At 48.4% G+C, this 15,386-nt stretch overlaps 1 protein-coding gene across 2 annotated transcripts in view; it reads right to left on the reverse strand.

The window, feature by feature from the left end:
• The window catches only part of irak1 (interleukin-1 receptor-associated kinase 1), a 39,464-nt gene continuing 24,078 nt past the window's right edge, over window positions 1–15,386 (reverse strand). Inside the window, exons 8-14 of one of the 2 annotated variants that reach the window (XM_041857244.2) lie at window positions 10,470–10,582; window positions 6,384–6,591; window positions 5,057–5,128; window positions 2,353–2,616; window positions 1,662–2,121; window positions 718–831; window positions 1–502 (exon numbers count right to left, since the gene is read on the reverse strand). In XM_041857244.2, the coding sequence (XP_041713178.2) occupies window positions 384–502; window positions 718–831; window positions 1,662–2,121; window positions 2,353–2,616; window positions 5,057–5,128; window positions 6,384–6,591; window positions 10,470–10,582 (1,350 nt within the window). In that variant the 3' untranslated portion in view covers window positions 1–383. The remainder of the gene's footprint in view (window positions 503–717; window positions 832–1,661; window positions 2,122–2,352; window positions 2,617–5,056; window positions 5,129–6,383; window positions 6,592–10,469; window positions 10,583–15,386) is intronic. The other variant, XM_041857245.2, reaches the window with a different exon arrangement.

Genomic DNA, 15,386 nt, shown 5'->3' on the forward strand with positions numbered 1-15,386 from the left:
TAAAAGTCCTGTTCAAGTTTATTTAATGAAAACCTTGACATACATTGTATAAATACAAATAATACAGTTGTCTGAATTATCTAAAATATACATTGTACAAATTATAAAACAGAACTAGTGATGTGTGAAAACTTGCAAGAAATGACTGGATTTGGGGTTGATTACATTTCACCGATACCAAACCGCATGCTTCAGTTTTCGAAATTAAAATGGAACATACTCCAACCCAGTTTTTTTTTTGTAACTCAACATTTTGATTTGCTCTTCCCGAACTGACTTGCATAACAGCCAATATTGAATGTTGGCCAATGTATGACACACAGATGGCACCCACATGGCTTTGTTTGTCTATGTATTGCAGTGTGTAACCGTAGGCTAGGTTGTTAGTTGGGAAAGTTGGTGTGTCTGCGTGTGCAGTCCTGATTCTCACTGGCCTCCCCTGATAGGTACTCAAGCTCATCACTCTCTTCTGGTCCTCGGCATTGTGGGTTCATCTCAGCATCTGAAAGATCAATATATATATATATTAAATAATAAATAATATTAAAGATATTTTATTGTCACATACACCGGATAGAAAAACAACAGCTATTGCGCATACTGACAATAATGTATAGTTTGACTTGTAGTCAAATAAAGTACTTGCATCATTACAAAACACCGTTAGGGAGTTGAATGTGGGGAAAGGTCAGATCATGGAATGAAAGAGCAGCTTACAAAGAGCCGAGGAAAAAAGCTCGCCGGTCTGTATTCTGCCGTCGTCATAGAGCGCCATCTTGTGGAGGAAACGCTCTTTGCATGCATTAACAACTACTCCATGGCAGGGCAAGCCTGGCAGAGAGAGAGACGTGTGTTTCCTGACAGGTAATACGTTAAATGGACAGTGTTGGGTAAGAGCAGAGGTCCACAACTCCAGGCCGTGAGGGATGCAGTCAGTGTTGTTTTTAGTTGCTGCCATTTAACCGGTACCCCATGTATATAGCCTCGCTATTGTTATTTTTACTGCTGCTCTTTAATTATTTGTAACTTTTATTTCGTATTATTTGATCTTGTATTTTTTTGTGCATTCTTTCTTAAAACTGCATTGTTGGTTAAGGGCTTGTAAGTAAGCATTTCACTGTAAGGTCTACACCTGTTGTATTCGGCGCATGTGACAAATAACATTTGATTTGAAGTCAGTGACTAGTTTAGACCTGGGAAACCAGGCATGTGTTACTTCAGAAGGGCACATCGTTTTGCAAAAGAAAACAAGATGTGAATGGACTAGTCTAGGTAGTCTCTCCCTGTTTCACTCCATTTTCTTCAATTTTGTGCCTAATAACCAATTACAAATACAATTACACCTTACCGTTACTGAGTAGCTTTCTGAGCACTTTTAGTATTTTTCAAACTGAGTAATTTTACTTGAGTAAAATGTCATTAAAGTAACAGTACTGCTACTTGAATAAAATGTCATTAAAGTAACAGTACTTCTACTTGAGTAGGATATTTGACTACACTTTCTCTCCCTGCTATTTGATTTGATGATGCTAATGAACATGACCCAGAGGTGTGTTTCTACGGGCAGTGATGGAGTGAAACTAAAATCCCCATGGCTGCAGCCCTCATGGAATTGAGCTGTACACCCTGACCCTGGACTCTGAGACGACTAATCCTCTTACCTGACGCTGAGCACGGTGAACTGGAGCGTAACCGTCCGGCTGGTGAAAACCAACCACAACTGTCCCCCTGCACTGTCCCAGAGGCCCCACCACACGGCAAGGAGGTCTGGGGGTCTGATCTGGTGTCACTATGGGGGAGCTGGGAGGGAGGAGCACAGTACTGAGAGTAACCTTGGCTCTCATCCGATTCACATGGACCAAGGAAGGAGGAGGGGTGAGGCAGGGTGGAGGAGGGGTGAGGCAGGGTGGAGGAGGGGTGAGGGGGGCAGTGGTACGTGTCTTCCAGTGGACCCATCTTTGACAGAACGTCTGTTAGGCAGTCTATACACGAGTCTATGGCTGATTGAGGAGGTTTGGGGAAGGGCTGGTGAGAAGGAGAGGAGGAGGATACGTTGAGAGTGGATGAGGCTCTGTCTGAGGCCTTCAGACGGGTGTGGATGTCTAGAAGCACCTGGAACACCTAGGAGTCATGGCACAATGGGACATGTCACAACACAGTTAAGGTCACAATTAGGGTTGGGGTCAAGTCCATTTCAATTCAGGAATTACAGAAATTCCAATTCTCTTCAATGCTTTTCAATAAGGGAATTGGAATTTGGTTTACTTTCTGAATTGACTGGAATTTAAATGTAATAGACCCTGGTCACAATACGTTCCACACTTGTTGGAATCACACGTTGACGAGTGCTACCTCAGTCATGGGGGGCCTTCTCTTCCGCTTGGCCTCCAGACAGCGACAGGCCAGAGCAGCCAGGTCCAGGGAGCCGTGTGGGGCCAGAGGAGGGGAGCCTCCCGTCCCTGTCGCCAGCAGTCTGGGGTCCAGGTGCTTCTGCCAGATGTGTGTAGCAGCTGGGTGAATACTAGGCTGTTCCTCGGTTACTCTCTCTGAACCCCTCTTTGACCTCCCTCTGGCCTGATGACCTCTGTCGTCTTCAACCTCCGTCACCAGGTCTTTCTGAAGTGGAAAATTATACAAGATGTTAGGTTTTGAAGTACCAGACATTACAGGTGCAGAACATCTGATGAGCGTGTCAGTGTGACTAGTGTCAGTGTGGCTAGTGACTAGTGTCAGTGTGGCTAGTGTCAGTGTGGCTAGTGTCATTGTGGCTAGTGTCAGTGTGGCTAGTGTCAGTGTGGCTAGTGTCATTGTCAGTGTGGCTAGTGTCATTGTCAGTGTGGCTAGTGTCAGTGTCAGTGTGGCTAGTGTCAGTGTGGCTAGTGTCAGTGTGGCTAGTGTACAGTGTGGCTAGTAACAGTGTGGCTAGTGTCAGTGTGGCTAGTGTCAGTGTGGCTAGTGTCAGTGTGGCTAGTGTCAGTGTGGCTAGTGTCAGTGTGGCTAGTGTCAGTGTGGCTAGTGTCAGTGTGGCTAGTGTCAGTGTGGCTAGTAACAGTGTGGCTAGCGTCAGTGTGGCTAGCGTCAGTGTCAGTGTGGCTAGCGTCAGTGTGGCTAGTGTCAGTGTGGCTAGTGTCAGTGTGGCTAGTGTCAGTGTCAGTGTGGCTAGTGTCAGTGTGGCTAGTGTCAGTGTGGCTAGTGTCAGTGTGGCTAGTGTCAGTGTGGCTAGTGTCAGTGTCAGTGTGGCTAGTGTCAGTGTGGCTAGTGTCAGTGTGGCTAGTGTCAGTGTCAGGGCTAGTGTCAGTGTCAGTGTGGCTAGTGTCAGTGTGGCTAGTGTCAGTGTGGCTAGTGTCAGTGTGGCTAGTGTCAGTGTGGCTAGTGTCAGTGTGGCTAGTGTCAGTGTGGCTAGCGTCAGTGTGGCTAGTGTCAGTGTGGCTAGTGTCAGTGTGGCTAGCGTCAGTGTGGCTAGCGTCAGTGTGGCTAGTGTCAGTGTGGCTAGCGTCAGTGTGGCTAGTGTCAGTGTGGCTAGCGTCAGTGTCAGTGTGGCTAGCGTCAGTGTGGCTAGCGTCAGTGTCAGTGTGGCTAGCGTCAGTGTGGCTAGCGTCAGTGTGGCTAGCGTCACATTTAAAAAAAAAATTTTGTGTATGGGTGGTCCCGGGGATCGAACCCACTACCTTGGCGTTACAAGCGCCGTGCTCTACCAGCTGAGCTACAGAGGAGCTATATAGCATCGCTATTGTTATTTTTACTGCTGCTCTTTAATTATTAGTAACTTTTATTTCGTATTATTTTATCTTGTATTTTTTTGTGTATTCTTTCTTAAAACTGCATTGTTGGTTAAGGGCTTGTAAGTAAGAATTTCACTGTAAGGTCTACACCGGTTGTATTCGGCGCATGTGACAAATAACATTTGATTTGATTTAAGTCAGTGACTAGTTTAGACCTGGGAAACCAGGCATGTGTTACTTCAGAAGGGCACATCGTTTTGCAAAAGAAAACAAGATGTGAATGGACTAGTCTAGGTAGTCTCTCCCTGTTTCACTCCATTTTCTTCCATTTTGTGCCTAATAACCAATTACAAATACAATTACACCTTACCGTTACTGAGTAGCTTTCTGAGCACTTTTAGTATTTTTCAAACTGAGTAATTTTACTTGAGTAAAATGTCATTAAAGTAACAGTACTGCTATTTGAGTAAAATGTCATTAAAGTAACAGTACTGCTACTTGAGTAAAATGTCATTAAAGTAACAGTACTGCTACTTGAGTAAAATGTCCTTAAAGTAACAGTACTGCTACTTGAGTAAAATGGTGGCTAGCGTCAGTGTGGCTAGTGGCTAGCGTCAGTGTGGCTAGTGTCAGTGTGGCTAGCCTCAGTGTGGCTAGTGTCAGTGTCAGTGTGGCTAGTGTCAGTGTGGCTAGTGTCAGTGTCAGTGTGGCTAGTGTCAGTGTGGCTAGTGTCAGTGTCAGTGTGGCTAGTGTCAGTGTGGCTAGTGTCAGTGTGGCTAGCGTCAGTGTGGCTAGCGTCAGTGTCAGTGTGGCTAGTGTCAGTGTGGCTAGTGTCAGTGTGGCTAGTGTCAGTGTGGCTAGCGTCAGTGTGGCTAGCGTCAGTGTCAGTGTGGCTAGTGTCAGTGTGGCTAGTGTCAGTGTGGCTAGTGTCAGTGTCAGTGTGGCTAGTGTCAGTGTGGCTAGTGTCAGTGTCAGTGTGGCTAGTGTCAGTGTGGCTAGTGTCAGTGTGGCTAGCGTCAGCGTGGCTAGTGTCAGTGTGGCTAGTGTCAGTGTGGCTAGTGTCAGTGTGGCTAGTGTCAGTGTGGCTAGTGTCAGTGTGGCTAGTGTCAGTGTGGCTAGTGTCAGTGTGGCTAGCGTCAGCGTGGCTAGCGTCAGCGTGGCTAGCGTCAGTGTGGCTAGTGTCAGTGTGGCTAGTGTCAGTGTGGCTAGTGTCAGTGTGGCTAGTGTCAGTGTGGCTAGTGTCAGTGTGGCTAGTGTCAGTGTGGCTAGCGGTTCATCAGTATTTATTTCTCTCTTCAGGACAGAGACTAGAATACCAACTGCATCACCCTCACCAAGTAGACAGCTTTGGATTGGCTGTCGTCAACTTCTAAAGCTCTACGGCCAGTCAGCACCTCCAACAGCACCTGAGGAAGAGAGGACAAGATGATTGTGTAACATCTACCCAGTCATCGGAACAGTTGTCTTGGTGTATAGTAGTCTATATACTATACTACAGTAGACTATATACTATACTACAGTAGTCTCCAGTAGTACAGTAGTACAGTAGTATAGTGTAGTACAGTAGTAGTATAGTACAGTAGTATAGTATAGTACTATACTACACTATTGTAGTACAGTAGTATATTAGTACAGTAGTATAGTATAATACAGTACAATAGTATAGTGTTGTACAGTAGTATATTATAGTAGTACAGTAGTATAGTATAGTACAGTAGTATAGTACAGTAGTGTAGTATAGTACATTAGTTTAGTACAGTAGTATAGTATATAGTATAGTAGTACATTAGTATACTATAGTAGTACAGTATAACAGTAGTATATTATAGTAGTACAGTAGTATAGTACAGTAGTATAGTATAGTAGTACAGTATAGTAGTACAGTAGTATAGTGTAGTAGTACAGTAGTGTAGTATAGTACAGTAGTTTAGTACAGTAGTATAGTATATAGTATAGTAGTACAGTAGTATACTATAGTAGTACAGTAGTATAGTATAACAGTAGTATAGTAGTATATTATAGTATAGTATAGTAGTACAGTATAGTAGTATAGTAGTACAGTAGTATATTATAGTAGTATAGTATAGTAGTACAGTAGTATAGTATAGTAGTACAGTAGTATAGTATAGTAGTACAGTAGTATACTATAGTAGTACAGTAGTATAGTATAACAGTAGTATAGTAGTATATTATAGTAGTACACAGTAGTACAGTAGTATAGTACAGTAGTACAGTAGTATATTATAGTAGTACAGTAGTATATTATATTAGTACAGTAGTATAGTATAACAGTAGTATAGTAGTATATTATAGTAGTACACAGTAGTACAGTAGTATAGTACAGTAGTATAGTAGTACAGTAGTATAGTAGTATAGTACAGTAGTACAGTAGTATATTATAGTAGTACACAGTAGTACAGTAGTATAGTACAGTAGTATAGTATAGTAGTACAGTATAGTAGTATAGTAGTACAGTAGTATATTATAGTAGTATAGTAGTACAGTAGTATATTATAGTAGTACAGTAGTATAGTATAGTAGTACAGTAGTATACTATATTAGTACAGTAGTATAGTATAACAGTAGTATAGTAGTATATTATAGTAGTACACAGTAGTACAGTAGTATAGTATAGTAGTATAGTGTGTGCTCTCCTCCTACCACTCCAAAGCTGAAGGTGTCAATGGCTACTCCCAACTCTCCTGTTTTGAGGTATTCGTCAGGTAAGTACGCCTGCGTTCCCCTCACTGTCCTGGTATAGGCTACCGTAGTGGTTCTACCAGCTGACCTGCTGCTGCTGGAGCAGAACCGGGCCAGGCCAAAGTCACCCAGCTTAGGCTCCAGGTGCTCGTCCAATAGGATGTTGGAGCTGGAGGAAGAAGACGACGGATGGTTTGAGTGGGATTTATCAAAAGAAAAAAACTGCCTCCTCACTTAGGATCAATGCAAAACCTATTTATTGTGCCTAGTTTTCGTACTAAAGTCAGCATCAGCTGTAGATCTGCCAGTTGTTCTTCTAGAGGCTAATTTCTCATTTCAAAGATGAGATGGAGGCTTAATATGGTCATCAAGTATCCTTGATCGTAAGAAATTAGTGTCGTTAAAAACACTATTCTTGAAATAAAGGAGTAATTGATCAGATTCAGTGAGTGAGCATCATACCTCTGGAAGATGGAGGGCTTAATATGGTCCTCAAGCATCCTTGATAGTAAGAAATGATGGGGACAAAATAATGATTCAGTGAACAGAGCAGCCTACCTCTTGCCTGGTGGCTCAGCCTGAATTTAACAGAGCAGCCTACCTCTTGCCTGGTGGCTCAGCCTGAATTTAATTCCACTCCTCTATCGATCGCTACATACATTCAGTCTGAAACTGCCATTCTAGAAGGGGGAGGCTATACGGACACGCATGGGGCCCAAATTTATGACGAATTTTGTACGTTTCTTTTACAAAAATGTAGACGTTAATGCTATAGTTGTACATGTTTTAGTGGAAATCACTATAATGTGCTTTAGCGGTCACCTTTGCCTGATATTGGCTACTATCTAGCTACTACCCTCTCCTTACTGTCCTGATATTGGCTACTATCTAGCTACTACCCTCTCCTTACTGTCCTGATATTGGCTACTATCTAGCTACTACCCTCTCCTTACTGTCCTGATATTGGCTACTATCTAGCTACTACCCTCTCCTTACTGTCCTGATATTGGCTACTATCTAGCTACTACCCTATCCTTACTGTCCTGATATTGGCTACTATCTAGCTACTACCCTCTCCTTACTGTCCTGATATTGGCTACTATCTAGCTACTACCCTATCCTTACTGTCCTGATATTGGCTACTATCTAGCTACTACCCTCTCCTTACTGTCCTGATATTGGCTACTATCTAGCTACTACCCTCTCCTTACTGTCCTGATATTGGCTACTATCTAGCTACTACCCTATCCTTACTGTCCTGATATTGGCTACTATCTAGCTACTACCCTATCCTTACTGTCCTGATATTGGCTACTATCTAGCTACTACCCTCTCCTTACTGTCCTGATATTGGCTACTATCTAGCTACTACCCTCTCCTTACTGTCCTGATATTGGCTACTATCTAGCTACTACCCTATCCTTACTGTCCTGATATTGGCTACTATCTAGCTACTACCCTCTCCTTACTGTCCTGATATTGGCTACTATCTAGCTACTACCCTCTCCTTACTGTCCTGATATTGGCTACTATCTAGCTACTACCCTCTCCTTACTGTCCTGATATTGGCTACTATCTAGCTACTACCCTATCCTTACTGTGGCAAGTGGGAGTGAAGGACACTTTGCCCCATGTTGTTGTGTGGTCGGCTACCAGTGCAAACTCTCCCCGACTATCACGGCGACATCCAGATGGCTACTAGTTCCAAATACTAATATTACAAGTTATTTCTCGTGTAGGCAACTATCCTCCTCTATCTAGTGGGATGGGGAAAAAAAAAACTGGCCACGTTAGCTTACGCCAGCAACGTAACACAGCTGCCTGGTGGGAAGCAACTCACGTCTGCAAGCACATGCCTCTTCGCCCAACCATATCGCTTCGCTCCGGCAGACCTGTCGCCCACAGCGAAAAGGCTAGCAAGCACCTTAGATACAAAACCGTCGCATTGGGGTCATTCACACCAGCTTGTCATTACGTTAGCTGATTGACATGTCACGGTGACATCCAGATGGTGACCAATACTACAAGTTGTGTCTCCCTCGCCCATCACAAAATAAAACACAACTTTATTTTACAAGTTTTAACTAGCTCCATGCTGCTGTTGTTGCCAGCTAGCCAGCACAAACTAGGTAGCTGGAAGGGCTCATCAGGACGACTGACTGAACCAAATCCATTCTTCTCCACTCGACTCTCAGCTGCACGACAAACAGTGCATTCGTAAAGTATTCAGACCCCTTGACTTTTTCCATATTTTGTTAAGTTACAGCCTTATTAAAAAACAGATCAAAGAAAAGAACAAAAATCCTCAATCTACACACAATACCCCATAATGAAAGCCAAAACAGATGTAGACATTTTTTGCAAATGTATTCAAAATAAATACCTTCTTTACATAAGTATTCAGACCCTTTGCTATGAGACTCGATATGGAGCTCAGGTGCATCCTGTTTCCATTGATCATCCTTGAGATGTTTCTACAACTTGATTTGAGTCCAACTGTGGTAAATTCAATTGATTAGACATGATTTCGTAAGGCACACACCTGTCTATATAAAGTCCCACAGTTGGCAGTGCACGTCAGAGCAAAAACCAAGCCCTGAGGTCGAAGGAATTGTCCGTAGAGCTCCGAGACAGGATTATGACGAGTCACAGATCTGGGGAAGGGTACCAAACAATTTGCTGCAGCATTGAAGGTCCCCAAGAACACAGTGGCCTCCATCATTCTTAAATGGAAGAAGTTTGGAACCACCAAGACTCTTCCTAGAGCTGGCCGCCCAGCCAAACTGAGCAATCGGGGGAGAAGGGCCTTGGTCAGGGAGGTGACCAAGAACCCGATGGTCACGCTGACAGAGCTCTAGAGTTCCTCTGTGGAGATGGGAGAACCTTCCAGAAGGACAACCATCTCTGCAGCACTCCACCGAATCAGGCCTTCATGGTAGTGGCCAGACAGAAGCCACTCCTCAGTAAAAGGCACATGACATCCCACTTGGAGTTTGCCAAAAGGCACCTAAAGGACTCTCAGACCATGAGAAACAAGATTCTCTGGTCTGATGAAACCAAGATTTAACTCTTTGGCTTGAATGCCAAGCGTCACATCTGGAGGAAACCTGGCACCATCCCTACGGTGAAGCATGGTGGTGGCAGCATCATGCTGTGGGGATGTTATTCAGCAAAGTACTGAGAGATCCTTGATGAGCGCACTCAGGACCTCAGACTGGGGTCAAGGTTCACCTTCCAACAGGACAACGACCCTAAGCACACAGCCAAGACAACGCAGGAGTGGCTTTGGAACAAGTCTCTGAATTTCCTTGAGTGGCCCAGCCAGAGCCCGGACTTGAAAACGATCGTACATCTCTGGAGAGACCTGAAAATTGCTGCGCAGTGACGCTCCCCAGCCAACCTGACAGAGCTTGAGAGGATCTGCAGAGAAGAATGGGAGAAACTCCCCAAATACAGGTGTGCCATGCTTGTAGCGTCACACCCAAGAAGACTCGAGGCTGTAATCGCTGCCAAAGGTGCTTCAACAAAGTACTGAGTAAAGGGTCTGAATACTTATGTAAATGTGACATTACAGTATTTTTGCAAAAATTTGCAAAAACCTGTTTTTGCTTTGTCATTATGGGGTATTGTGTGTAGATTGATGAGGGGAAAAAACCAATTTAAATCAATTTTAGAATAAGGCTGTAAGGTAACAAAATGTGGAAAAAGTCAAGGGGTCTGAATACTTTCCGACTGCGCTGTACGTCATCAATTTGGGCACCAGGCGTTTCCGTATAGCCTCTCCCTCCTAGAAGTTGTTTGTGCGACTTCAAAATGAGGGGAGTTGTACAAAAATTCATCAGCAACTGGATCGTCTCTTACAAATCTAACTTATCAGAATATCAAAGTTGATAAGACCATGTAGGCTGGCTCTGGCCCAACCCATCGGTTTCTAGGAACAATAAGAACATTCTAGAAATCATCGGGGAGGGAGGCAAATCCAGAAGAATGGTGGAAGAGAAACGTCAGTTGGCGGAGCGATGTGGATGGGTAGCCAGGAAAACCTACCTCTTGACGTCTCCGTGTATGAGCTGGGGAGAGGAAGAGTGGAGGAACTGGATGGCTCTGGCTGTGCCCAGCAACACACTGACACACTGTGGCCAGAAGAGGGCAGCACTAGCCTGAGGGAGGGACACACACGTAGACGGACAGTCAACACATTATATTCCAGGTTCAAACCTCGTGTCATGTCCTCCTTTCCCATTGTCTCAATAACAGTCCCCGTCCCCCCATATAGCTGTCCCCGTCTCCCCATATAGCTGTCCCCGTCTCCCCATATAGCTGTCCCCGTCTCCCCATATAGCTGTCCCCGTCTCCCCATATAGCTGTCCCCGTCTCCCCATATAGCTGTCCCCGTCTCCCCATATAGCTGTCCCCGTCTCCCCATATAGCTGTCCCCGTCTCCCCCTATAGCTGTCCCCGTTCTCCCCATATAGCTGTCCCCGTCCCCCCATATAGCTGTCCCCGTCTCCCCATATAGCTGTCCCCGTCTCCCCCATATAGCTGTCCCCCGTCTCCCCATATAGCTGTCCCCGTCTCTCCCCATATAGCTGTCCCCGTCTCCCCATATAGCTGTCCCCGTCTCCCCCATATAGCTGTCCCCGTCTCCCCATATAGCTGTCCCCGTCTCCCCATATAGCTGTCCCCGTCCCCCCATATAGCTGTCCCCGTCTCCCCATAGCTGTCCCCGTCTCTCCCCATATAGCTGTCCCCGTCCCCCCATATAGCTGTCCCCGTCTCCCCCATATAGCTGTCCCCGTCTCCCCATATAGCTGTCCCTGTCTCTCCCCATATAGCTGTCCCCGTCTCCCCCATATAGCTGTCCCCGTCCCCCCATATAGCTGTCCACGTTCCCCGTCTCCCCCATATAGCTGTCCCCGCTCTCCCCATATAGCTGTCCCCGTCTCCCCCATATAGCTGTCCCCGTCTCCCCCCATATAGCTGTCCCCGTCTCCCCATATAGCTGTCCCCGTCTCTCCCCATATAGCTGTCCCCGTCTCCCCATATAGCTGTCCCCGCTCTCCCCATATAGCTGTCCCCGTCTCCCCATATAGCTGTCCCCGCTCTCCCCATATAGCTGTCCCCGTCTCCCCCCATATAGCTGTCCCCGTCTCCCCATATAGCTGTCCCCGTCTCCCCATATAGCTGTCCCCGTCTCTCCCCATATAGCTGTCCCCGTCTCTCCCCATATAGCTGTCCCCGTCTCCCCATATAGCTGTCCCCGTCTCTCCCCATATAGCTGTCCCCGTCTCCCCCATATAGCTGTCCCCGTCTCCCCCATATAGCTGTCCCCGTCTCCCCATATAGCTGTCCCCGTCTCCCCCCATATAGCTGTCCCCGTCTCCCCCCATATAGCTGTCCCCGTCTCCCCCATATAGCTGTCCCCGTCTCCCCCTATAGCTGTCCCCGTCTCCCCCATATAGCTGTCCCCGTCTCTCCCCATATAGCTGTCCCCGTCTCCCCCATATAGCTGTCCCCGTCTCCCCCATATAGCTGTCCCCGTCTCCCCATATAGCTGTCCCCGTCTCTCCCCATATAGCTGTCCCCGTCTCCCCATATAGCTGTCCCCGTCTCCCCCATATAGCTGTCCCCGTCTCCCCATATAGCTGTCCCCGTCTCCCCATAGCTGTCCCCGTCTCCCCCATATAGCTGTCCCCGTCTCCCCATATAGCTGTCCCCGTCTCCCCCATATAGCTGTCCCCGTCTCCCCATATAGCTGTCCCCGTCTCCCCATATAGCTGTCCCCGTCTCCCCCATATAGCTGTCCCCGTCTCCCCATATAGCTGTCCCCGTCTCTCCCCATATAGCTGTCCCCGTCTCTCCATATAGCTGTCCCCGTCTCCCCATATAGCTGTCCCCGTCTCCCCCATATAGCTGTCCCCGTCTCCCCATATAGCTGTCCCCGTCTCCCCATATAGCTGTCCCCGTCTCCCCATATAGCTGTCCCCGTCTCCCCCATATAGCTGTCCCCGTCTCCCCCATATAGCTGTCCCCGTCTCCCCCATATAGCTGTCCCCGTCTCCCCATATAGCTGTCCCCGTCTCTCCCCATATAGCTGTCCCCGTCTCCCCATATAGCTGTCCCCGTCTCCCCATATAGCTGTCCCCGTCTCCCCATATAGCTGTCCCCGTCTCCCCATATAGCTGTCCCCGTCTCCCCCCATAGCTGTCCCCGTCTCCCCATATAGCTGTCCCCGTCTCCCCCATATAGCTGTCCCCGTCTCCCCATATAGCTGTCCCCGTCTCTCCCCATAGCTGTCCCCGTCTCTCCCCAATAGCTGTCCCCGTCTCTCCATATAGCTGTCCCCCGTCTCCCCCAATAGCTGTCCCCGTCTCCCCCATAGCTGTCCCCGTCTCCCCCATAGCTGTCCCCGTCTCCCCCTATAGCTGTCCCCGTCTCCCCCATATAGCTGTCCCCGTCTCCCCATATAGCTGTCCCCGTCTCCCCATAGCTGTCCCCGTCTCCCCATAGCTGTCCCCGTCTCCCCATAGCTGTCCCCGTCAACCCATATAGCTGTCCCCGTCCCCCCATATAGCTGTCCCCGTCCCCCATATAGCTGTCCCCGTCTCCCCATATAGCTGTCCCCGTCTCCCCATATAGCTGTCCCCGTCTCTCCCCATATAGCTGTCCCCGTCTCCCCATATAGCTGTCCCCGTCTCCCCATATAGCTGTCCCCGTCTCCCCCCATAACTGTCCCCGTCTCCCCATATAGCGGTTCCCGTCTCTCCCCATATAGCTGTCCCCGTCTCCCCATAGCTGTCCCCGTCTCCCCATATAGCTGTCCCCGTCTCCCCATAGCTGTCCCCGTCTCCCCCATATAGCTGTCCCCGTCTCCCCCCATATAGCTGTCCCCGTCTCCCCCATATAGCTGTCCCCGTCTCCCCCATAGCTGTCCCCGTCTCCCCCATATAGCTGTCCCCATCTCCCCATATAGCTGTCCCCGTCTCCCCATATAGCTGTCCCCGTCTCCCCCATATAGCTGTCCCCGTCTCCCCCATATAGCTGTCCCCGTCTCCCCATATAGCTGTCCCCGTCTCCCCATATAGCTGTCCCCGTCTCTCCCCATAGCTGTCCCCGTCTCTCCATATAGCTGTCCCCGTCCCCCCATATAGCTGTCCCCGTCTCCCCCATATAGCTGTCCCCGTCTCCCCATATAGCTGTCCCCGTCTCCCCATATAGCTGTCCCCGTCTCTCCCCATATAGCTGTCCCCGTCTCCCCATATAGCTGTCCCCGTCTCTCCCCATATAGCTGTCCCCGTCTCCCTCCCATATAGCTGTCCCCGTCTCCCCATATAGCTGTCCCCGTCTCCCCATATAGCTGTCCCCGTCTCTCCCCATATAGCTGTCCCCGTCTCCCCATATAGCTGTCCCCGTCTCTCCCCATATAGCTGTCCCCGCTCTCCCCATATAGCTGTCCCCGTCTCTCCCCATATAGCTGTCCCCGTCTCTCCATATAGCTGTCCCCGTCTCCCCATATAGCTGTCCCCGTCTCTCCCCATATAGCTGTCCCCGTCTCCCCCATATAGCTGTCCCCGTCTCCCCATATAGCTGTCCCCGTCTCTCCCCATATAGCTGTCCCCGTCTTCCCCATATAGCTGTCCCCGTCTCTCCCCATATAGCTGTCCCCGTCTCCCCATATAGCTGTCCCCGTCTCTCCCCATATAGCTGTCCCCGTCTCCCCATATAGCTGTCCCCGTCTCCCCATATAGCTGTCCCCGTCTCTCCCCATATAGCTGTCCCCGTCTCTCCCCATATAGCTGTCCCCGTCTCTCCCCATATAGCTGTCCCCGTCTCTCCCCATATAGCTGTCCCCGTCTCTCCCCATATAGCTGTCCCCGTCTCCCCCATATAGCTGTCCCCGTCTCCCCATATAGCTGTCCCCGTCTCCCCATATAGCTGTCCCCGTCTCTCCATATAGCTGTCCCCGTCTCCCCATATAGCTGTCCCCGTCTCTCCCCGTCTAGCTGTCCCCGTCTCCCCATAGCTGTCCCCGTCTCCCCATAGCTGTCCCCGTCTCCCCATATAGCTGTCCCCGTCTCCCCATATAGCTGTCCCCGTCTCCCCCATAGCTGTCCCCGTCTCCCCATATAGCTGTCCCCGTCTCCCCATATAGCTGTCCCCGTCTAGCTGTCCCCGTCTCCCCCATAGCTGTCCCCGTCTCCCCCATAGCTGTCCCCGTCTCCCCATAGCTGTCCCCGTCTCCCCCATATAGCTGTCCCCGTCTCCCCATATAGCTATCCCCCGTCTCCCCCATAGCTGTCCCCGTCTCCCCCATATAGCTGTCCCCGTCTCTCCATATAGCTGTCCCCGTCTCCCCCATATAGCTGTCCCCGTCTCCCCATAGCTGTCCCCGTCTCCCCATATAGCTGTCCCCGTCTCTCCATATAGCTGTCCCCGTCTCCCCCATATAGCTGTCCCCGTCTCCCCTATAGCTGTCCCCGTCTCCCCATATAGCTGTCCCCGTCTCTCCATATAGCTGTCCCCGTCTCCCCATATAGCTGTCCCCGTCTCTCCATATAGCTGTCCCCGTCTCCCCATATAGCTGTCCCCGTCTCTCCATATAGCTGTCCCCGTCTCCCCATATAGCTGTCCCCGTCTCCCCATATACAGTTGAAGTCAGAAGTTTACATACACCTTTTTACAAACACCTAAAAACTCAGTTTAACAATTCCTGACATTTAATCCTAGTAAAAATTCCCTGTCTTAGGTCAGTTAGGATCACCACTTTATTTTAAGAAGTGTAATGTGTAATGTCAGAATAATAGTAGAGAGAATTATTTATTTCAGCTTTTATTTCTGTCATCACATTCCCAGTGGGTCAGAAGTTTACATACACTCAATTAGTATTTGGTAGCATTGCCTTTAAATTGTTTAACTTGGGTCAAACGTTTCAGGTAGCCTTCCACAAGCTTCCCACAATAAGTT

The sequence above is a fragment of the Coregonus clupeaformis genome, chromosome 30 (assembly GCF_020615455.1).
Source record: "Coregonus clupeaformis isolate EN_2021a chromosome 30, ASM2061545v1, whole genome shotgun sequence".
In the NCBI taxonomy this organism is placed as follows: domain Eukaryota; kingdom Metazoa; phylum Chordata; class Actinopteri; order Salmoniformes; family Salmonidae; genus Coregonus; species Coregonus clupeaformis.